Source organism: Ursus arctos, unplaced genomic scaffold, assembly GCF_023065955.2.
Source record: "Ursus arctos isolate Adak ecotype North America unplaced genomic scaffold, UrsArc2.0 scaffold_7, whole genome shotgun sequence".
NCBI lineage: Eukaryota > Metazoa > Chordata > Mammalia > Carnivora > Ursidae > Ursus > Ursus arctos.
The window spans coordinates 25,589,556-25,611,221 of record NW_026623089.1 but is presented as its reverse complement, the minus strand read 5'-3'; the positions used below and the strand labels follow the sequence as shown (position 1 = coordinate 25,611,221).

At 60.1% G+C, this 21,666-nt stretch overlaps 3 protein-coding genes across 4 annotated transcripts; 1 reads left to right on the top strand and 2 right to left on the bottom strand.

The window, feature by feature from the left end:
- Positions 1-26: 26 nt before the first annotated feature.
- Positions 27-13,966, bottom strand: PSD (pleckstrin and Sec7 domain containing). 2 transcript variants are annotated; one of them, XM_026493976.4, is made up of 16 exons: positions 12,988-13,966; positions 12,605-12,707; positions 11,752-12,112; positions 10,567-11,007; positions 9,157-9,351; positions 8,913-8,993; positions 8,594-8,706; positions 8,023-8,081; positions 7,827-7,916; positions 4,042-4,085; positions 2,489-2,679; positions 2,334-2,404; positions 2,068-2,225; positions 1,751-1,895; positions 1,325-1,468; positions 27-858 (listed from the first exon to the last, which is right to left on the bottom strand). In XM_026493976.4, the coding sequence occupies exons 1-16, from the start codon at positions 13,858-13,860 to the stop codon at positions 628-630; spliced, it is 3,300 nt and encodes a 1,099-aa protein (XP_026349761.3). In that variant the 5' UTR covers positions 13,861-13,966; the 3' UTR covers positions 27-627. The 2 variants fall into 2 exon arrangements, with proteins under 2 accessions (XP_026349761.3, XP_057164667.1); XM_057308684.1 differs by lacking the exons at positions 12,605-12,707; positions 12,988-13,966 and having other exon boundaries at positions 11,752-12,422.
- Positions 13,967-16,345: 2,379 nt separating this feature from the next.
- On the top strand, positions 16,346-19,460 carry FBXL15 (F-box and leucine rich repeat protein 15). The gene is made up of 4 exons (XM_026493996.4): positions 16,346-17,482; positions 17,655-17,808; positions 18,130-18,635; positions 19,130-19,460. Exons 1-4 carry the CDS (start codon positions 17,430-17,432, stop codon positions 19,317-19,319), a joined length of 903 nt encoding a protein of 300 aa, XP_026349781.2. The 5' UTR covers positions 16,346-17,429; the 3' UTR covers positions 19,320-19,460.
- A 120-nt stretch (positions 19,461-19,580) lies between these two features.
- Positions 19,581-21,563, bottom strand: CUEDC2 (CUE domain containing 2). Its single transcript, XM_026493998.4, has 8 exons — positions 21,483-21,563; positions 20,984-21,127; positions 20,830-20,891; positions 20,611-20,741; positions 20,343-20,525; positions 20,142-20,203; positions 20,000-20,060; positions 19,581-19,915 (listed from the first exon to the last, which is right to left on the bottom strand). Exons 1-8 carry the CDS (start codon positions 21,554-21,556, stop codon positions 19,769-19,771), a joined length of 864 nt encoding a protein of 287 aa, XP_026349783.1. The 5' UTR covers positions 21,557-21,563; the 3' UTR covers positions 19,581-19,768.
- Positions 21,564-21,666: the final 103 nt, after the last annotated feature.

The window sequence follows — 21,666 nt, the reverse complement described above, 5'->3', positions numbered from 1 at the left end:
CCTGGCCCCGAGCCAGGTACTGGAGAGAGGAGAAGGAGGCCCAGCCAGCAAGTCCAGAGCAGTTTTAATGGGAGTGGAGGCTGTACAAAGGGCAGGGCCCACTGAAGGAGGGAAAGCAAGGCCATGCTGTCCCCAGACTTGTGTAGGGGGGGGCCTAGGCATGGATACCCTTCCTCCACCTCTGGAAAGAGAGAGGGTGAGCCTCAGGGAGGAAGGAGGGAAAACCAGCTCAGCCCCAACTCCTGGCCTCTGTCTGAGCCAGGCCCCAGGACGGAGGGGGATTGCTGGTGTCGGGTGGGGGTGGTCTCAGCAGAAAGCAGAAACGTCAGGCCTCCCCCCCCCAAAAAAAAAAAAAAAAAGCATCAAAAGTCCAAGGGGCCCTGGCCCCTCCCCCCCGTACGAAAAAGTGCAAAACATTATCACAAAATGGGGGGCTCAGAGGGGCCCCTAACATAGGCTCCTGAGGCCCATGCCCTAGCCCTGCCCTGCCCCGGACACCGCGTCCGGCGCGGTCGGGCCCTGGGCCAAGGGGCCCTCATGAGTGGCCCGAGGCCGGCCCGGGCTCAGGCAGGGCTGTGTCATGCAGGTGCCCAGCGGGCGCCAACCCCCCACACTCCTACCCTCAACTCAGAGCTTCCACCGCCCACTGCTTGCTGCTGGGCGAGGCTCTGAGCCATGACCCTGAGCCCGGGGCTGGCTGGAGGGGTTGGCCTGCAAGGAGGGGCTGGAGTGAGGTGGGGGGAGTCCGTCCTCCGTGCTCCCGGCCTGGGCCAGTGCTGCCTCTACCGCATCCAGCTCTTCGCTGCCTGCCTTCAGCTTGACCCGAAGCAGTGCTGCATACGTGCCATAGCGGGATTTCTGAGGTAGAGGGGCAGGGGCAGTGAGCCTGCTCTCCGCCCTCTGCCCAGCGCACCCCCGTCTGGAGAGAAAAGCTAGGAGACAGCAGGTTCTTGCCCACCTCTGAGGCCCCCAGAGCCCCCACTGTGACATGATCCCTTAGTAAGTTGGTCACCCTCTGTGGGCTCTCTTGACGCTGCATATTAGAACAGCTAATGCTTCTGGAGCCTGGACTAGAGTTGCGAACAGTGAGCACTTGACAGACCTCATCTCGCTTCGTTAGCCTAGTGGGTACAGAATGTCATCCCCGGCCCACGGAAGAGGAAACAGGCTCAGAAGGGTTAAGCAGCCTGCCCAAGGTCACCCAGCTGGTCCTCTTCTCCTACAGTCCATGCCCTTAACCACTAGCCCGAGCCCATATGTGGGAGCAGTGAGGGCCCGCTGATGGAGGAAGGAGCTGCAGAGGCGCCAGGGCAGGGAGGCTCACCTCAAACTCCAGGTAGGCCTCCTTCTGCCGCTGCTCCTCGGCCTCCTTGCCCCGGGCCTTCCTGCCCAGTCGCGCAGCCCGGTGCTCTCGCAACTCGCTTGCCATGGCCTTCAGCTTGGCCTCGTGGGTCCGCACCTGCTCCTCCTAGAGGCCAGGGGGAGTGTAGTCAGGGTCACTCTAGTACACTGGGTGCCTTTGTGCATGGTTTTTAAAAAGGTGCCCCATCCTTTGGATGAGCAAAGCACCGTGTCTGGGTTAACGCCTTGGCAACTGGAGTAGAGACTGGGTTCCAGCCTTCACTCACCCCCACAGCCAGTGTTCTGGTGTGGTGCACGTCTACAGGATCACCCCCGGCAGCCCCGGTGCAGTTGGGGGGGCCTGCCCCACTGCATCCCACTGGCACCAGGTGGACGGAGCTGGGGGTACCTGGGAGAGGCGGGTGGCAGCGCTGGGCAACAGAGGGCGGCTGAACTTCCTCTGGGAGCTAACAGCAGCTGGGAAGGGGGGTGCAGAGAACATGGCAGCCACCACATTGATGCGAGTGATCCAGGACTGCATCTGCTCCAGGCTCCTGGGGAGACAACACGGCCACTTAGGACCTGGGCCCAGGGTTCCTGTCCCGGGACGCCTGTCCTGGCTCAGGGTGTGGCCTGGGAAGAAATGAGGCCATCCAGGGACAAGGGAGGGGAGGAAGGTGGGAGTGGGGCAAAGGGGTCCAGGACGGGCAGGAGGAGGGCACTCACGGGGCCTGAAAGAGGAAGACCCGCCAGTCTGCTGTGCGCAGGTAGAAGACGTGGGGCCTCTTGCTGTAGTCGCTGGCGCGCGTGGCCAGTGCGTGGTGGATGCTGATGGCATTCTTTAGCTCTGCCTCTGAGAGGGCCTTCCCGGGCTGGTACTCCTCCTGCAGGGGTGCCCATCTTGTCCTGGCCACGGTCCCACCGGGCCGGGCCCGGCCCACCCACACTCCCCTGAGCCGGCTCAGCCCCAACCCCTCGGGCTGGCCCCGCACCTTCTGCAGGTAGAGGATCATGCCCTTGAGGATCCCGTGGAAGCTCTTCCAGCCCCGCTTGCCCCGAGGTGCTGGGAGGAAGGAAGACAGGTCAGGGGGCCTGAGACGGGCCCCCTCCCCTCCATCCCCCAGACCCTCCCCACCCGGCCACGTACTCTTCCTGCAGTCAGGGTCTGCGTGCACCTTTCGCACCAGGGCCCCATGCTTGTAGACTGCAGCCCCAGGCTCAGGAGTCAGGTCCAGGAAAGGGCTGGAGCCGCTGCCACTGCCCCCGCTGACCCTCTTGATGACCTTGGGGTTGGGGTCGGCCAACTCAGACAGAGAGCGTCTCAGCTCCTCCTCGTCTCTGCAGGTGTGATCACCTCAAAGGGGGCTGGCCTTGCAGCCACAACCCCCCCTCAGTCCTAGCCTCTGCCCCCCCCCAGGAAAGTGCCCCCTTGTCTGTGGAGGGAGTGGGGGAATGGCCCCTCTCCCAGGGTGTGGCTCCCCTCAACCCGAGGCTCCTGGAGCCTTGTCTCCCACCTCAGATCAGATCTCCCCAAGGGTAGCTGTGCCCCCCTGCTCAGATGAGGATTCCTCCAGGTATTTAGGTTAGAACTCCCAAGGGTAGGGCCTTCACCCTCCCTCATCCTTTCTGTCTCTGCACATACACACACCAGCCCTCATCCCTTTCTCCACTAGGGCGGACGCACATCTGACTCAGCGGTCTCAACCACACCCAGCAGCATGCCTTGCTCATAGTTTGTTGGCCAAATGGCAGAAGTAGCTTCCCAGTGGTCGCCTAGTACCTCTTGGTCAGCAGGCCCTGCTGGGTACCATCTAGAGAATCAGGTTCTACCCCGTCACTCTGTTGATGGAGAACCTGCAGCGGCTCCCCGCCGCCCCCCACAGAGAGCGCGTGCTACATCCCCGCCAACGCTGCCTTTTCCTCCTTCCGCTCTCCGGCCAGCCACGCTGCCTCCTCTCGGTCTCCCCACCCCACACTCATTTCAGCCACCACATATTTCTCCCCAAATATCAACTTCCCTCTCCCCAAATGCTTCCCCTCCTTCAAGGCTTGCCCCAAGTCCCAATCTGCACCCCAGTCCTGAGCTCTGCCTCCTCTGAGGTCTTCTCTCCTGCCGATCGGGAGCTCCCAACCCAACTGATCCATGACTGGACTCAGCAGACACCAGCAAGTATGAGTGATCTCTGACGGCTAGATGAGACTCTCCCCCTCAGACTGGGGGGGCCCCAAGGCTAAAACTGGACCTCCTCCCTTAGTCTGGACTCCTCTAAGACTTCGAGTCTCTTTCCACTGAGGCTGCCAAGAGTAGACAGTGTGGTCCCTTGTTCTATGACACTCTGGATTCCCTAGGACCCAAGAGGGGGCTCTACCTCCAGAGATTTCTGCTTTCCCACTTGGGTTGCCAAGGGACCTTCCCTTTTTGTTTCAGCACTCCTCCTCCCAGGCCCGCTGACAGTGGCCACCCACCTCAGCCTAGCTTGTCATAACAACCCAGCTGAAGAAAAGACACAGATCCCCAAGTCCAGGCAGCCATCTCCAAAGAAGGAAGTGAGGCAGCCTCAGTGCTTCTCATGTCCTCACCCTCCTCCCCTGCCCCACAGCCCAGCCTGGACTCACAGGGCCTGCCTCAGCAATCGCAGCCTCTCCAAGCAGCCCCTTCCCCACAGCCCAGCTCCCTTGTCACACAGCCCCAGGACTCACATGGCCCACTGCAGCTTTTCGTTCTTGATGGAGCTGTACAAGGCCTGGGAAGGGAGGAACAAATCAGGCAGATATAGGTCACTCGGGGAGGCAAACCATGTACCCCATGCCAGAGCCCTGAGCCCTCCCTCCTAAGGGCAGGACACAAGGGCGGGGGCAGCTGGGTGTGATGACCAAGAACACAGACTCTGAAACAGTATTAGGACACAGTACTGTGTCACTCTTGCTGCAGGACTTTGGGCAAGTGTCTGTGGGGAGAACAAATGTACTAACAGGTGTGTAATGTAGAGCAGGCAGCCGGCACGGGGCACCCAGGCACAGGGGGGATGCATTTTAAATGGCAGCTGCTGTTATTATCCTTGCAGTTGTTATTGGGAGGGGTCATCCCGCCCAGATCCTGGGTGGGAGAAGCACAGCGTTGGAAGGAATAGAAAAGAGCATCCCAAGAAGCTCTCCTTTCCCCAGTCGTGTGCCTTGGCCTGTTTCCATAGGATAAACCCACACAGAACATATGGGGAAACTGAGGCCCAGCCATAGGATTCACCCCCCTTACCTCCCTCTCTGGCTAGCAGAGAACACATTCTCGTGGCTCCTAACGCCTGGGCAAGCTGAGCACTTCCCCAGCCCAGACAGCCCCAGCAAGTCTAATGCCCGGGTGGGTGAGCCCCCCGCCCACACACATCCTTCATGTTACTGGGGAGTGAACACTAGTCTAAAAAGCAGAAGTTTTAGCTTCCAAACCCTGCACACCCCAAGCTCCCTGTGCACTGAACCAGTCGCTTCCCCTCTGTACAGTTGTCACGGGGGATCCGTGGGGGCCTGGGGATGGTAGGGTAGAGAATGGGCTCCAGGAGTTGCATAGGGGACCCCTCTTCTTGGGAGTGGCCTGCAGCATGGGTCCATAGCAGCACCTCCTATTGTGGGGGCGACTCCACCAGCCTGTCTGTGAGTGGGTGTGTCTCCAGCATGTGCGTGCTGGGCTAAGCGTGTGGCGTGTGATGCTGCCTGCGTGATTTGGGTGCAGTGGTGACGTCGGTGCCTTCTTGGTGATGGGACACAGCCCCCCACCCCACCACCGGCATACCACGGTCTCTGACTCTCTCACTGCTCACTGTTACACTCAGCCACAAGGCTAGCCCAGCATCCCACACGTGCACATCCTGTCCAGGGGCGGGTACATCCCACAACCTCCACCCCCTACACAGCACAACCCAGCTTTATGCACACGCAGCCCTCCCAGCCCAAGCCCGGCAGAGCCTGGACCCTAAACCCACACTGTCCAACTCTGGGCCAGGAGGTTGAAGTGGCCACCCACATCCAACCTGTCTCCAGCCTTCCAGTTCATCCTCTGTCCCGCGGAGGACCCCCTTTGGCCCACAACCACGTCTTCCTTCCAAAGTCCTAAACCCTATCGGTGAGCCCCATGTCCTGCTCCCAGCTAGAAGACCCAAAGACCCTTTGGTCTGAGATGCCCACCTTAATCTGGGCCGTCTGTGCCCTTCCCCCTCCAGTCCATGCCCACTCCTGGCTACCCATGGACTCTGTCCCTGCTGGGCTCGGCCCCCCTCAGTCCGACCGATGCCCCCTCGGCTCGTGCCACCTTTGGTGCCTCCCTCACACCGCCCCCTCGGCCGCGCCGCCCTCCACAACCCCCTCGGCCGTCCCCCCAGCCTGGCGTGGGCCGCGGCCCCAACGCCCTCACCGCCTTCTTCTTCTTGCGGCTCTGCAGGCGGCTGACCACCAGGTCGGTGTAGAGCACGGGCTTGAGACTGCGCGAGCGCTGCGGCCAGCCGTAGCACAGGGTCTCCGCGCCGCGGTGGGTGCGCCCGTAGCGCACGGAGCACAGCGAGCGCGAGCGCAGCCGCCCAGCGCTGCTGTGGATGCTGTTGACACCGATCATGCTGGCCCGGCCGGCGCGCCGCGGCCCCCGGCCATGCCCCCGCCTGCCCTCGGCCCGGACGGCCCGGACGGCCCGCGGACGGCTCCCCCGACAGCCGGCGCGAGCGGCCCGGCCCGAGCCCGGCCCGGCTCCCCACCGACGCACAGAGCGCGCGGCGGCGGCGGCGCTGTCGGCTCTGCGGCTCGGCGCGAGCGGGAGGGGGCCGCCGACGGGGAGGGAGGGCGAGGGCTGGGGGCGGGGACGGCGCAAAATGGAGGCGTCCGACAGCGCAGGGGCCCGCGGCGCGCCGCCTTGGGGGCGGAGCCTCAGGGGCCGGCCGCGGCCGGGGCGGGAAGGTGCGCGGCGATGGGGTTAGTGGCGGTGGCGCCGGGGTCCCCCAGCCCCTCGTCTGCGAAAGAGGGCCGACCCTGTAGGGTCTGCAGCTCCCTCCTGGCTCGTCAGGGTGGGGGGACCAGGGGCGGAGGAGGTCGGAACGCGTCCCCTCGGCCCCTTCTCCCCGCCCCGAGCCAGGACAGGCCACGCAGGAGGGACGGCGCAGAATGGAGGCAGCCATGGAACCGCACCAGCCTCGGCCAGCTCACCCAACCGAAGATAGCTCAAAGGCCCGAGGCTATACCCCAGCTCACGTACACACACCCCAGTTTACAGACTTACACCCCAGCTAACCAGATCACCAATCCACACTCACCCCCAACTCACAGACACTGCAAGTTGAGATGCACGTCTCAGAATTTAGTCTTGAACTCATACAACCCCTGCTCGTCATAAATCAGACAGCCAATTTGCAGATACACACCCTAATACACAGAAACACCCAACGCACACCCCAACACAGATATACTCTCTAAATCGTAAGCCCTTTAAGCACAAACATACCCCAAGGCAAACCCCCGATTTATCAACACCCTAAAGTGTATGTGTGTATATATATATATATATATATATATATATATATATATATATATATATACGCACGCACACAACTCAAGCATACACCCCAACTCTTTGACACCCCAAACTCACAATGGACACCCCCCCCCACTCTGATACATTCCCAAACTCAGAAGCCCGACACACCCCAAGCTCACAGACACACCCAAGGACACTCCTATGCAGTCACATGTATGTGATGGCCCAGAGACCCCTTTGCCAACCCTAGAGGTTTCAAATGAGTCCAGGCCTCCCTGCATAGAACCAACGGATCAGGGAAAGGAGTGAATCTACAGGACAGGACACCCTCTCCTCCTCCCATGCATACCAGTCCCTGTGTAGCTAAATCCCTCAACTGCTGGCATGTGGGAGCAGGGCAAGGGAGTCAGAAGAGCAGTGTCTAGTCCCAGCTTGAATGTAACTGGCTCTGAGACCTTGGAAAAGCCTTTGTCCCTCTTGGGCCCCTCCATCTCCGGGTCCCTCCAGCACAGGGGTACCAGAAGGGCGTTTGTGGCCATATATACTGGGGTAAGGGGTGGAGGGGGAGGAGGCAAGCAGTGCACCTGTGTGTCCCCGCCTTATGCTGAGACCCTCTCATCCTCAGTGAACACTAGAGGGGAGCACTTCAGGCAAATGCAGGGTCCAAGGCCGCCTGATCACGGGTTTTCGAGAGCCGTCTCCCTCCCCCCCCCCCCCCCCCCCCCCCCGCTGTGCACGGCCAAGACTGCACTTGGCCGCAAGCAGTGCGCATGTTCAGGGGAGCCTGCTTGTGGGGGTTGGGGGAGGGGGCGGTCCCCAAGCTGAGTCACGAGAGCCCAGGCTCCAGCAGCAGGAGCTGGGGGCCGGCAAGCCCCTCACCTCACCAACCTCCACGCTACCGACAGGTCCCCATCCCTCCCCTCCAGCAACCTCTACCCTGACCCGTCCCCCTTCGCCGCTCCCCCCCCACCCCCACCTTGAGCAGCTCCCTGGGGAAGTCTCCGCCTTCATTGAGGCCCTCCAGGTTCCCGATGAAGTCTCCGCAGGTCATGCGCTTCCCAATGTTCTAAGTGAGGGCACAGAGGCCTGTGAGGGAGGCCTTGGGCCTCAGGCCTTGAAGTCTCTGGACGTGGTCTGTTTTCTGGGCTCCCTCCCGCCAGCCCCCCACTCACATGGCCGTGGAGATCGGTGTTGAGTAGCATGAGGGCGCAGGTCAGCGTGTGCGCACCGTCTAGGGGAGAGTTGACATTCAGCCTCGGCCACTTCCCAGGCACTCTTCCCACAGCTATCTTCCCCAGCCTTCCAGTTTATCTCCTGACCCCTCTGGCCCACAATCATACTTTTGCAAGTCCTGAACCCCACAGTGAGCCCCACCTCCTCCTACCAAAGCCCTTTCTTTTCCCTTTTCCCCAACACCCACATGCCTCTGGGAGTATGCACTACACACAGGCCAGTGCGCCCCTCACAGTTATGCTGCCTGGTGCAGCCAAATCACATTGTATGTGGACAGTGGCATGCGAAGACACCTGCTCTTGATTGTACACACTAGACCCTAGCAATGCTTGCCCACATGCACATTTCCACATTCATGACGCCACGTCAGCACTGCACACACACATGCTCACGTGCCTGCAAGCTTGTGCATGCATTCACCCCGACACACGCTCATGCTCCTGTGCACACACACTGTGCCCATGTGCCTTGGTGACTAGCTGGGAAAGCCCTGTCCCCTGGCTTCCTCACCCTCTGAGGACAGGGCTCCGGGATTGCACTGGAAGTATCTCTGGGAGAAGTGGGCCAGCACGCGCTCCCGTTCCTGCGTCTCACCCATTAAGGCCAGCTCCTTCAGAAACACCCTGGGGAGTGGGGAAGAGGGAGCATGTCACCCCTACCTGAGGTCCCCTAACCAGGCAGCCCCAGCTTTTGGCCATGCCCAGCCAGCCTGGGAAGGATGACGTCTAGGCAGCTTAGAAGACTCACAGGGGCTCCGGGGAGGCACCACGGAGGTCCTGCATACCAGGCCTGGAGAGTGGGGGCTGACCTCAAAAGGCTTAACACCCACCTGAGAGCTTGGTCCAGAGTCATGCCCGTGAAGACAAAGAACTTGAGGTACTCGCCAGCCACAAGTTTGCTGAAGTCATTGCTGTGGGCAGGGCAGATAGACAGGTGGAGTCTCAAGGGAAAGGGTCAAGGGGCCAGGTGGGGTTACCTACAGAGCTGGGGCCGTTAGATAGAGGGCATGTGGAGGTGCTGCCCACAGGACGCATCCCCTCTACCCCCGCCTCAATCCCAGCCAATGACTTTACTTCTTGCCCAGGTGCCGGGCCACATCAGCCTTCCTGAAGCCGTCTAGTCGGTATAGCCTCTTAGCTAGGCGCTGCGCGGCCTCCAGGTCTGCTTTCTGCCCATTGGACAAGGTGTCTGTGCTTCCCAGGGCCAGCCGCTCTGTGCTGTCCAGCTCTGAGTCTGAGTCGGACACCAGCTGGCTCAGCGGTGGTTCGCTGCCAGGGTAGAACAGCAGCTCAGAGGTGGGGGCAGTCCCTCTGAGGTCATTCAGATCCTTCCTCTGCCTCCAAACCCAAAAGACAGAGATGGGGAGTTTGGGACACGGGGAAGGCATTTTTCTTTTCTCCAGAGAAGGACACTGTACAGGTTCCCTCTATCAGCTGATCCCACCTTTACCATCTTTCTGTAGAAGTCCTCCATCAAATTTAACCCACATCCATCTTTCTCCTGTGGCAATTTTGACTGCTTTCCAAAGCACCCTATGGAGTTCGCTATTAGGCACAGATTTCCCATCTTCACATTGGCCCTACTGAGAACACAGTCCTCTATCTCTGAGAATATGGGCAAAAGTGGGATATAGAGAGGCTGCCAGAGTGGAACAGTGGAGGGTCAAACAATGATTTGAGGGCAGCAGGGATGCCTTCTCACTCCTATGTCTGTCTTTTCTGGCCTTTTAAAAGGCAGAGGAGCCTCCCCCTTGGGCCTTCTCTTCCACCCACAAAGAGGCAGGCTCTGGGGTAGAGGGGAATGCGGGTCAATGTGCACCCCATTCATCCCCTGTCTCCTCCTCCCCTTCCCTTCCCGCCATCGCAGCTGCTCTACTCGCAAAGCCACCTGTCACCCCAGAGACAGAGGCCAGAAACTCCTGGTTGCTAGGCAACCCTGTCTCCCTGGCCACCCCCTCCTGTTGCCATGGCTTCCGTGACTGAGAGGGTAGCTGGCAGAGGGAGAGCAGAAAGGTTAGACTGGTGAAAGGACTTTCTGGAGAAGGGTGAGAGGCTCCTGACCGAAGAGGGGAGGCGACAAGGGAGGGAGGCAATGGGAGAGGCTGGTGGCTCCATCTTTGGAAAAAGACTCCAGGCTGGGTGGGGTAAGGTCACCAGAATTCTAAGCAGATTAGAGGCTCTGTCTGGGGAAGGAAGGGCCTTCCTAGAAAGAAAGGAGGGTACTTTCTGAGGACTCTTCAATCCTGAATCATGGTTTTTCAAGTCACTGGATTTGAGACCGAGGGGGGTGGGCTGTGAGGGGCTCCCACTCACAGCCAATGGCAGTAGTCCCCCAAATGGAAAAGCAGACATCTACATCCCCTAACCACTCTATCAGGGGTCAGGAATATAAACTGCATCTTGGCAGTCAGGCTCTTTCCCTTGGAGCAGCTGTTCCTGGGGCCCTGGCGACCTCAGTTCTGAGGAACCAAAGGAATCACTCACCTGCCCAGGGGTGCCGCCCCCAGCCCAAAGCTGTCTTCTGAGTGGCAGGGACTAGGGGGCTCCCTCCCTGGGGCCTGCTTGGCTCCAGCCTCTGCCTCCTCTTCCTCCCCTCTCTGTGTCCAAGGCCCGTCAGCAGCGGAGCTGGTACCAGAATCTGGCTCAAGAGGTGCAAGTGGGGCGGGAGCAGGCGGGTCAGGCCGGGGGGCAGGGGGTTGGGGAGGCAGCTCAAAGGTGAAGAAAGGGCTCTGGGTTGGGCCAGGTGAGGCCAGGGCCTCCAGCGAGGCAAGGCTGGTGTAGGAGGTGCCCTTGGCTCGGTGTGACTCCAAGATGGCTTCAAACACACAACTGAAAGAGTCAGGCCCATCAGCCGAGGGGCTGGTCCCAGGTAGAAAGGGCACAGGCGACTTGAGAGGCCCAGGGTGAGGCATCCGGGTGCCTGGCCTGCAGGGGCAGGGAGAGTCTCTGATCAGGGGCCCAAAGGACAGCTCTTGGGTAGCATTTCATTGAATTCTCATATGACTCTGTGAAGGGGATTATCACCTCCTTTTCACAGGCCCCCAGCCCTCTAAAAAAGCCACCTGTGTAGGGAGTCCCCACTACAGCTTCACCAAGCTATTCAATGCCCCTGAGGCAGCCCAGCCTTACCCGTCCCCAGCACCCAATCCCTCTCCTCTCTTCCTCCCTGCTAATCTCCCTTTCTCCTCCTCCTTCTCCTTGATCCTCTCCCCTCCTGCCATCCCATGTCTATTTCTGGCAACATCTTAGGAGAAGAAGATGAGGCTCCAAGCTGCAGTGGGGTGTGAGACGGAGAGGAAAGCCCCCACACTCCCCACTCTCCTGCCAGGATCTGGATTGATGCTCCCACGCCCCCAGGCTTGATTCTGGCCCCTGCCCTCTCACTCTACCTCCTGTTCTTCACTAGAACCCCTTTTCTCCTCTGTCCTGGCTGCTCCTTACCCTATGGGCTCTTGCTGACACATACCCCACCCCCCACATTCCCAGCATTCTGGCAGGCCTGGGGCCTCTGTCCAGAATCTCCTGCTGCATTGCCCTGTCAGCACCGCTAGCTTGGTCCTGACCCTCCCAGTCCCACCCTCATCTCCATTCCAGTCCCTCTGACCCCAGCTCTGCCTTTGGGGCAGCTCCAAGGAGCAAGCCACAATCCTTTCCCAGTCCCACACTCACCGGGCCCCCTCTGAAGCCTCAAACACCTCATCGTCCACTTCCTCTTCCCCACCTGCCTCGTCCTCGTCCTCATTTCCACTGCCCAGGCTGGGACAAGGGCCAAGGAATGGACCGGAACGTGGAGCAGGTGGGCGGGCAGTGCCAGGTGGGCCCTCAGAGCTGGGCTGACTCTCGATGGCCGAGTCAGCTTCCTCCCGCTCAGCCAGCACCTCATCGATGTCCGTCTCGCGGTAGCACCTCAGGGGTACCGTGTCCAGGTCCGTCTCGGAGTACTTGGCTGCTCGCCCCACAGCCACCCCAGAGCCCTGCCCTGAGCCCACCCCAGGTGGAGATGGGGGGGCCTGCTCTGGGGGCTTAGCACCTGCAGTATGCATAGACATCCTGGTCAAGAGGTTATCCTGGTCAGCTCCCTGTCTTGATTCTGTTCTAGGAAGGAGCTCTTTCCCGCTGCTCATATTGGCAGGAAGTTCTTTCACTGTCTAGCCACCATTCTTCCTGCTACAAACTCAGCTTATTCCTGGTGCCAGTGAAGCCTGTTTCAAATCAAGTTCTTGTCAAATAACTTTGAGGGGTCTGAGGGAGACCAGCTTCTTTTCTACTTCATAGAATGACCCTTGCCATCCTGCCATCCCCTCTCTCCACAATCTAGCTTCCTCCAGGTGCCCAACCCAGCCATGATCCCCTGACCCTCCATCATAACACAGATGGAAAGTTTGAGGCTTGGAGAGGCATTAGGCAACTCATGAGCCCAGGAAATGATTGCGGGGAGGTTTAAAGGAAGGCTCCCTACCATGCCTCAGCTGCTGTGGAGAAGGCCCTGCCCTGTTCCCCTTGCCTCAGTCCAGGATCTTACCTGAGCTTGGGGGGTCCAGAGAGCCATAGAAGAATTCCCATTTGGCTCGAGCAATTCTCTGGGCATGAGAGGAGACTTCCCGGGGGGAGGACCAGGTGTCCCCCTAAGCCAAGGAGGGAGAGATAGACACAAGCACCCAGAGATAAAGCCACACATACAAAGACACAAGAACATGGGACAGAAACACAGACAGAAAAACACACAGGGACAGATATAAAGGTGCCGAGGCACAGGGACAAACATGGAGGGCAAGAAAGAGACAGATTTAGGTAGATTGAAGAATTCAGAGTGAACAGCTGACAGGCCCAAAACTGCCAAAGAGCCAACCCTTGCCCCTTTGCTGGGGCTCTGGGGTTTCAGGGAACCCAAGGGAGGTCGCATACCTGGTTCAGGAGTCCAGTGTCAGCAGGTCCTGGGAATAGCTTGGCCAGGTGCTCAGAGGGTCCCCCCAGCCCATTGGGGAGAGAAGAGTAAAGGCCATCTACCCCAACCTGAGGTTGGGCTGGTGGCCCATGTATAAGGCCCTGGCTGCCAGGCAGAGCTGAGCCTCCTCTGGCTGGGAGTGGGTCTGATGTGGATGCCTCTAGCCGCAACTTCCGATTGGAGCCAGGCCCAAGGGCTGGGGTGGGCCTGGGAGGAGAGACCCCACCCAGGTCCCAGCTCCGACTCAAGCCTCCAGGAGCAGGTAGCCCATTTAGTGGCCTCACGCTGGCCTTCTCCACAAAGCGGAATATGACCACAGAGCTCCGAGCTCCTGGTGGGGGCTGCCCAGTGGGTGAAGAGGGTGCCCAGGGTGAGGGAGCAACACGGGGTGAGGGAGGGCCACGCAGGGGTGTACAGGGTGCTGTCACACGTCCCAGCTCCCGGCCTCGGGGACCTGGACCTGCCACCCGCCGTAGCAGGGAGCCTGTGCTGCCATACATGCTGGCTGGGGGGCTTTGTGGCACCGGGCCTTCGGGGAGCCAGCGGCGTGGGCATCGTGGTGGGGAGATGGCACAGTCGCCCTCCGAGCAGAAGCGCATGGCACCCTGGGCCATGCTGGGGCCGGGGGTCAGGCTGGGGGGGCAGGGATGGCGAGGCCAGGCGGGGAGTAAGGGGGCAGCATGCTCTTCGGACAGGCCTGCAAGAGAGGAAGGGGGAGCAGGGGGTGAGCTGCAGGGAAGGTGGATGGGCAGGAGAGCACAGACAGGGAGGGGAAAGCGGGGTGGGGCATCTGAGAGCCAGGGGCCTAGCCCAACCTGGGAATATGGCATCATTGATCCCACCCCTAGAAGTGATCAGGCCTCCTACTTGGGCTACTTCCATGGAAGCCTGAGGAGAAAAGAATCGTATCCCCAATAGCCCCCGGCTCCTTCCCTTCTGTCTGGGGGCCCTGAGCATCACCCTGGGAGGAGAAAGGAAGCTATTTCAGAAGTTGAGTGAGTTCAGAGTCCCTGTAGCATTTTGGAGCTACTTCTGGTGGTTAAGGGGGAAGGCTGGTACCCCAACCTCTGGACCAGGAGTGTCAGCCAATCAGAACCATCTTACAGCCATGGGTCCCCCACAGTCTCTCTTAGGGAGGTCCCTCACTGAGTAAGAGAGAACTCAGGCCTCCTAGAAGGAAAGGCAGGAAGATGGGGGGGGGGGGCTGTTATATAGGGACTATGAGGGTCTGAGAGGCATATGGTGAAGGGGAGGAAAACTGAGGCTCCTACCCCAATGTATACATGCTGAACGGGAAAGGGACATTTTTGTTCTTCATACAGGTACACACACACACACACACACACACACACGGACAAATAATGTCAGTACACAGTTAAACATATTCATAGGCAATACCTCCTGTACATACAGACCCAGGCACACACACACACATTGCCCAAAGACACACCCTCATACACTCTCACAGTCATAACAAATATGCGTGTAATGGAAAGGCACATGCTTATTTTACACACACACACTGTCATCAAACAAGAACACACAAAGAGACACCCAAATATACACACAGGGCCTCATTCTCCAATGCACACAGACACAGGCGTATCAGACACTCACAGAGACCTACTAGTCACAACCACACACAAATACAGATGCACCCGCACACACATACTTAAGCCGGAGCACACACCCTCTCCCCCAACCCCCACCAGTCACCTGTCTCTGGGTGGGAAGGCTGCACCAGACCCTGTCCCTTCCTTCCCTCTTAAGGGAATGACAGATCTTGTCCAGCCCTTAAACGGGTAAAGGGGCCTCTGGTGGCAAAGCAGGGTAGGGGCAGAGGTCAGGAGCAGCAGCCCTACCAGGCAGGTTTCTGAAGCTCAGCGGGGGCCCAGGGCATCCCCACTGCAGCTCCGACTGGAGCTGCCTCAGTACTCACCGCTGCTCGCCTGGAGCTGGGGCCGAGGAGAGGCGGGGAAGAGGCTGGGCCCAGCTCAGCTGTGAAGGCAGCGCGGCTCCCGCTTGCTCCCGCTTGCTCCAGGCCCGCCTGCCTCTCAGTCCCTCCCCCTCCCCCCTACGCGCGGCTTAGGCAGAGCTAATCCCCCCACCCACCCCCCGCCCTTTCCCGGGGCCCTGAGCCCCGGAGGCTGGCCCCCCTTCTCGACGCTAGGTCCCCGCTGGGCTCTCCCGCCAACCTGAGACCCGCCCTGACGAGGGGGAGGATGTATGGGACCCCCGGTTCTGTTCCCAAGACCCTCACGTGCCCCACCCCAATCGTGTCCTGGTCCCTTTCCTCCACCGCCCCCTGAGCCACACGCCAGACCCAGCGGCACTCGCGTGTCCCGCTCCAGACCCCACGCGTGTCCCTAGGAGGTTGCCACATGACCTGTTACATGCCACACGCGCTCCCGCCCCCACGAGCACGCGGCCGCGCCAAGCACACCGTATGGGTGTAGACCGGACCCGCCCCCTAAATCCAGGAGACCATTAACTTATGGGAGAGAGATCTAGGAAACACTGTCTCAAACCCTAAGGGGTTCTGCGTTTCGGACCCAGGAGACCCAACCCTGACCACTCGCCCAGGATGCAGCAGGAGGGATGCTAGTCAGACTTTAGAAAGAACTTCCTTGCTGCCTGAGTTAGGTATCCTGCCTATCTGAGGGTAAAAGATTAGACGGGATGATGCCGGGAGTGGAGGAAGTGGGGAGCAGGCAACCCTTGTGCCCTTGGCCAAGGTAGAAGGGGGCCCAGCTATTTTAGGAAAGCACTGCCAGAGTTACTATGGCAACTGCTCTCTTTGGGAACGCCAGGGCATGCAGGTGGTGACCTCGGAAGGAAGAAGGGGTCTATTCGGGCAGTCAGGGGGCGCGAGGACGTGCGCGGCGGGGGCGCGCGGGGCTCACCGCGGGGCTCACCGCGGGGAGGGGCGGCGCGGGCTCCGCGTGGTGCTGAAGGGGACAGCGCCAGATTTGTCGCACTGCGCAGGCGCAGAGGCGCGAACAAAGCAGGGAGGAGGAGGAGGCGCGCGTCGCGAGGTGGTGCGCGCCTACAAGGCTCTATCTTCGCGGAGGTCGGTCCTCCCAACTACCCCCTCCCCAAGCAGGCTAAGGAAGAGGAAGCAAGTCCCTCACCCAAGTTAACCCTCTTTGGTCCTTCCCCGCTGCTGGCTTCTCCCTTCTTGCTGCATTGGGGGCTGGGGGGAGGGTGGAAGGGATTCTGGGAAAACTAGGATGCCTGAATTCTCAATCGCGACTCGCTTGACCCTGGACAAGGCGCGTCCTCTCCAGGGCCTCGGTTCCATCTTTAAAATGGAGTAACAGCACAGAGCTGCTCACCTTGCAGAAGTGCCCGAAGCCCTGATGAAATAATGGATGGGAAGCAGTTTTCGTTATGCAGAGGGAGATGAAGTGGCTGCACGAAGGGAGAGCACAGCCCTGCTAGGGGGCAGCTCTCGGCGACAGCAGTAGCCCTCAGCGTCCTTCACACCCTCCCCACCAATGGATGATGGGTAAAGCACTGCTCCGGGGGTTCCCCGGAGCGGACCCTGGAACCAGGAACTGCGGACGCGGTGAGAGGGCGGCCCAAAGTTTGAGCCTAGAGTTCTGGGACATCACTGCCCCAGGGCGGGCCCAGCCCCAAACCCCACAACTAAATCCCCAGGTCAACCGAGAAGCGGTACTCCTGGTGGGCTGAGCCAAGCACTCGTTCTTCTCAGGACTCTAGACCTCCTGGGGAAAAGATAGGGACCCAGCTGGAGAGATAATCCTTCTTAGCGCCCCCTATGTCTCTCCCCTCGAGGTGCAAACCCATTCCAAATCGTCCGGGAGTGGAAGGGGCTGGACACCTCTATACTTCATAACTAACCAGGAATGAGACGTTTGGGCAAGTTTGCTTGACGAAGAAAGAAATATTCTAGCTTCGCCCACTCTATTCATTCAAAAATTACTGGGCACCTACTACGTGCCAGACGGTAAAATCCTGGATAGTTTCTCCCCATTTTTCAAAGTCGCTAAACGCGACCAGAGGGCAAAGAGTAGGCCCAGAACCTTGGTGTCTTGGCTCCGCCCCTTCTGCGTTTGGTTTTGCCTGCTCCTCCCATCACCCCTTCACTCAGAGGCGGCCACTGGCCCAAGATGAAAAAAGAGCCAGTCTCTGCTGCACCATCGCGTTCTCCAGCTTCAGTTCTCAAGCCCTGTAGCCGAGAAGGCGAGGTCTGATGTTACACCACGGGTCTGTTCGCCCTCAGTTTCGAGATCCATCCGGAACGCTTTCAGATAGGATCCTCAGTGAGACCGCACTCGATTGAATCGGTCTGTCTCTACAGCCCAAGGAGGCGGGTTCGCTGAGGCCGCTCCAAGGCCAAAGTGAGAAGACCTTACTGCGCACGCGCAATAGGCAGCCGATGGAGCCACCGATGGAGCCGTCCGGAGGGGAGCAAGAGCCCGGAGCCGTCAGGTACCGAGCACCGGAGGGGCCGAGAGAGGGAAGAAGGACCTGGGGGAGGGGTGCAGAACTGGGCCGGGTCTGGGGGCCACTCTTAGGAGCCGGGGCGCAGAAGCATAACGGAAGCGGACTCGCAGGTGACAGCGGCCCGGGGACGCCACCGCCAACGCCCCTTTACCCGCAGGCTCCTGGACCTGCCTTGGGAAGACGTGCTGCTGCCACACGTCCTGAGCCGGGTGCCGCTACGCCAGCTGCTTCGGCTGCAGCGCGTCAGCCGGGCCTTCCGGGCGCTAGTGCAGCTGCACCTGGCGGGGCTGCGCCGCTTCGACGCCGCTCAGGTGAGCTAAGGGCCAGAGCCCCGCCCCACCTGGGTACCGCCCCCGCCCCGCCTCCAGCCCCGCCTCCAGCCCCTCTGTCTACCCCTGCGGACCCTCCCGGGCCTCCAGGAATGTCGGGGAAGCGATCCACCCCGCGGGAAGTACTCTCAAAGGGCGAGGGCGGGGTATCAACTCAAAAGGCTCTTGGGGTCTCTCCTGGAAGGGCAGGTGGCCAACCCCGAGGGCGGGTTGCTGACGGGAAAGAACTCTTCAGGGGCGGAGAGGCAGCTCCCATCCCGCCCCCGGGGATAGCTGAGAGTCGAGGTGCCTCCCTGCCCGCAGGTGGGTCCGCAGATTTCGCGGGCCGCATTGGCCTGGCTGCTGCGGGACGCTGAGGGGCTGCAGGAGCTGGCGCTGGCGCCGTGTCACGAATGGCTGTCGGACGAGGATCTGGTGCGGGTGCTGACGCGGAATCCGCAGCTGCGGAGCGTGGCGCTGGCCGGCTGCGGGCAACTGAGCCGCCGCGCGCTGGGGGCGCTGGCGGAGGGCTGCCCCCGCCTGCAGCGCCTTTCGCTCGCGCACTGTGACTGGGTAGACGGCCTGGCGCTGCGCGGCCTCGCCGACCGGTGTCCGGCCCTTGAGGAGCTGGACCTCACCGCCTGCCGTCAGCTCAAGGATGAAGCCATCGTATACCTGGCGCAGAGGCGCGGCGCGGGCCTCCGCAGCCTCTCGCTGGCAGTCAACGCCAATGTGGGGGACGCCGCCGTCCAGGAGTTGGCTCGAAACTGCCCGGAACTCGAGCACCTCGACCTAACCGGCTGCCTCCGCGTCGGAAGCGACAGCGTCAGGTGCCTGGGCATGGGATTGGTGGGTTGGAAAGAGGACAATCACTTACTTAACCTCTGGGTTAGGGGCGGGCTATAGCTGTTGAAAGGCAGAACTGTGGTGCCTGGATTTTACTGCTACCCCGGCACCCCCATTCAGACCAGGAAAGGCCTCTAGGATTGCCTAGACCATAGAGCCCGTAGTTTTAAAAAACTTTTTTGAACCGGTATTTACACATTAGCAGATTTCACATACAGTCGGGTTTCTGGCTTTTCTTCAGCAAGGGGAAATCCTTGAAATCCTGGGCGGAGCTGAGGAGCAGTTTCCCCCTTTAAGAGACAGGAGGAAGTCTCGGGTTCACTGGAGACATTGAATGTATGACCCCATCCAGGCCCCCTCCCTCGTTTATGGAGGGAAAAAGTATGCTCTGAGTTTGAGGGAGACAGGGGCTTTGCTGGCTCCCCCACCGTGGGCGTAGCGGCTTCTGGCCCCTAGCCTCACCCGGCTCCTCCCCCAGGACTTTGGCCGAGTACTGCCCGGCGCTGCGCTCGTTGCGGGTGCGGCACTGCCACCATGTGGCCGAGCCCAGCCTGAGCCGCTTGCGGAAGCGCGGTGTGGACATCGACGTGGAGCCACCACTGCATCAGGCCCTGGTGCTGCTGCAGGACATGGCAGGCTTTGCACCCTTTGTCAACCTGCAGGTCTGACCTGCCTGCCGCTGGGGCACAGCTGGACTGTGTGGCAGGGCCTGACTATGAACTGTAGGGAAACTGGACTGTGGGGGCCTCTGGTTAGAGGCGGATGCCCTGCCCCACCCTGGAGCTTCAAATAAAGAGCTTTTTACCCCCTCTTGCCTGGCGCTGCTGCCCTGTTGGAGATAAGGGATATGAAGGTGGGAGAGAGGTCAGACAGACACAGTACCCCAGCACCCCAATTCTGAGCAGAAATGACCAGAATGCACTCACACCTTCCTGGGGCCACCTTTACTATGCCCGTGGGCAGCTCCAAGAGGAGGTCAACACTGTGGGGCAAGGAAGTAGAGAGCAGGGTGGAGAAGGGGGACAGGAGTTAGGGCGGGCCCTGTGTGGGGGTGTAGGGCTCCTGCATCCCTCTGGGATCTGAGCCTGGAAGGCTCCGGCAGAGTCTGGCGAATGCCTTAGTGGAAGCGGTACTTTCTGGCTGGCTTGAGGTTGATGTATGTGGCCTTCATCTCCTCGGCCTCAGGGTTCCGCACATCTTTGAATCGTTCCCCTTTGGTGCTTACTACCTGGTTGTCGATGTATCGGATCAGCTTCTTGGGGGCCTGTCAGGCAATTGGGCAGTGAGTAGCAGAAGCCAGGAGACGGTCCCACCCACCCCACACCTCTAGCAGCCATAACCCTCTCACCTCCCTGGGAGCCATGGGCCGGTGAATCTTCTGATCCTCTGCGCTATCCACCATCATGTACCTGCCAAAAACTGGCTGGGTGAAGCTCCTGCCACCCTGGGAAGACCCTCTAAGGGTCTAGCCCAGCCCAGCCCAGACTCACTTCTGCAGGATGAAGGACTTCAGTTCATCCTTTTGGGGGCCTCTGAGGCGCCTGGGCAGGTCCTGCAGAGAAGGGAAGCCTAGTCTAAACCCTAGGGCACTAGCAGAAGCAGACAGGGATAGGCTAGGGGCAGGGGCTTAACACTAAGGTGGAATGTAGCTGAGGCTATTTGGCTTGAGGGGGATGTCTAGCAGAGGATACCTGGCTGGGGCCGTCCCAGGCTGGAGGCCCCTCCTCCTTCCCCTCTACAAGCATCTGCACAGCTTCTTCCAAGTCTCCCCGAGCTTTGGCCAGCACCCACTGGGCCTGCTCCACTGAACAGGTAGGGAACACCTCCAGCAGAACATCCACCCCTGGCAGCAGCTCCTCCTCAGCACCGGCTGCCTGTGGGCAGAGATGTTGACAAGAAGCAGTACTTCCTTCTTTCCTGGCCCCTAATTCTCTCACCAGTACCCTCCTCTACCAGTACCTCATCCTGGGTGTCTCCAGCAGCAGCAGGAGAAGCCCTAGTCTCTTCTTTGAGCTTTTCAGGCCGCTGCAGGGGCTCTGGGGAGATGGGCACCTGACCTTGGACCTCAGAGCTCTGCGGTTGCAAGTTCTCTTAAGGAAGCAGAGAGAGCATCAGGTTTGCCAGGGCTTTGGGGCATGGGGGTTATGAGTCATCCAAGTGCCCAGTCCCCAAACTCACCTTTGTTTCTGGTACCACTCAACTGCCCTGAGAGCTTCTGCATCATGTCCCCTATTGTACCCCTGAAAAGACAAGGAGGGTGGTAAGAGGACAACTCTGCCCACCCTCCACCATCACCAGCCCTCCACCCCTCTCTGCCCCAGCCAGATCCCACCTTGGAATGTGGGCAAAGCCAGGCACATAGGCCTCCATCATCTCCGTGAAGGCCTCCATATCGAAGTTCTCCTCTGATGGCCCTGAGGGGCCCAGATCCTCCAGGACCCCAAGCACATAGGAGAAGATGACCTCATCTAAGCCGCTGCAGGAAGGGGACAGGACAAGCCCTGGGTAGGACACTGGATGCCTCCAGCACCCCCACCTAGCCTGAGACTCGAGCACTTGGCTTCACTGGGTCCATGAGACAGACTTCAAGCCTTGAAGCCAGGAAGTATCCCACCCTCCCACAGAGCTTTGGTTTCCCATCTGTCCAGAAAGGTGACAGGGACAGGTTAACATGTAAGGCCATACCAGCAAATCATAATCAGCCCTCCCCCACCTCAGGATTAGAACTGAGGGCTTCCCACCCCAGTCTTCCCATGAGCTAGGGCCCAGAGTGCTGCCTAGCAGCTCCAACCCTGACCCTAGCATGATCCTTCTAGGACAGCTGCTTCTACCTGAGGTCAGCCTCTGGGAGGTGCGTCTGGACAAAGGCAAGGAGGGCTGCACTGACAATCCTCTCCAGCTCCATGCTCTCTCCTCTTCTGAAGGGACAGAAGATGTAGGTTTGTCAGGCCCTCTTCTGCCTGACCCTACCCACTAGGCCCAGGGGCGTCCAGCTCCTCCCTCCTGCCCTGCTGT

Bases quoted from the DNA above. Each gene is read 5' to 3' on its own strand.
- CUEDC2 (XM_026493998.4), bottom strand. From the start codon at position 21,556: ATGGAGCTGGAGAGGATTGTCAGTGCAGCCCTCCTTGCCTTTGTCCAG. The intron at 21,128-21,482 runs GTAGAAGCAGCT...CCCTTCCTGCAG, and splicing joins CTCCCAGAGGCTGACCTCAG to CGGCTTAGATGAGGTCATCT. The intron at 20,742-20,829 runs GTGAGTTTGGGG...TGCTTCCTTAAG, and splicing joins GAGTGGTACCAGAAACAAAG to AGAACTTGCAACCGCAGAGC.
- FBXL15 (XM_026493996.4), top strand. From the start codon at position 17,430: ATGGAGCCACCGATGGAGCCGTCCGGAGGGGAGCAAGAGCCCGGAGCC. The intron at 17,809-18,129 runs GTGAGCTAAGGG...CCCTGCCCGCAG, and splicing joins GCCGCTTCGACGCCGCTCAG to GTGGGTCCGCAGATTTCGCG. The intron at 18,636-19,129 runs GTGCCTGGGCAT...CTCCTCCCCCAG, and splicing joins GTCGGAAGCGACAGCGTCAG to GACTTTGGCCGAGTACTGCC.
- PSD (XM_026493976.4), bottom strand. From the start codon at position 13,860: ATGATGCCATATTCCCAGGTTGGGCTAGGCCCCTGGCTCTCAGATGCC. The intron at 8,082-8,593 runs GTGAGGAAGCCA...ACTCTCCCCTAG, and splicing joins CGGAGCCCTGTCCTCAGAGG to ACGGTGCGCACACGCTGACC. The intron at 2,405-2,488 runs GTACGTGGCCGG...CCTTCCTCCCAG, and splicing joins AGACCCTGACTGCAGGAAGA to CACCTCGGGGCAAGCGGGGC.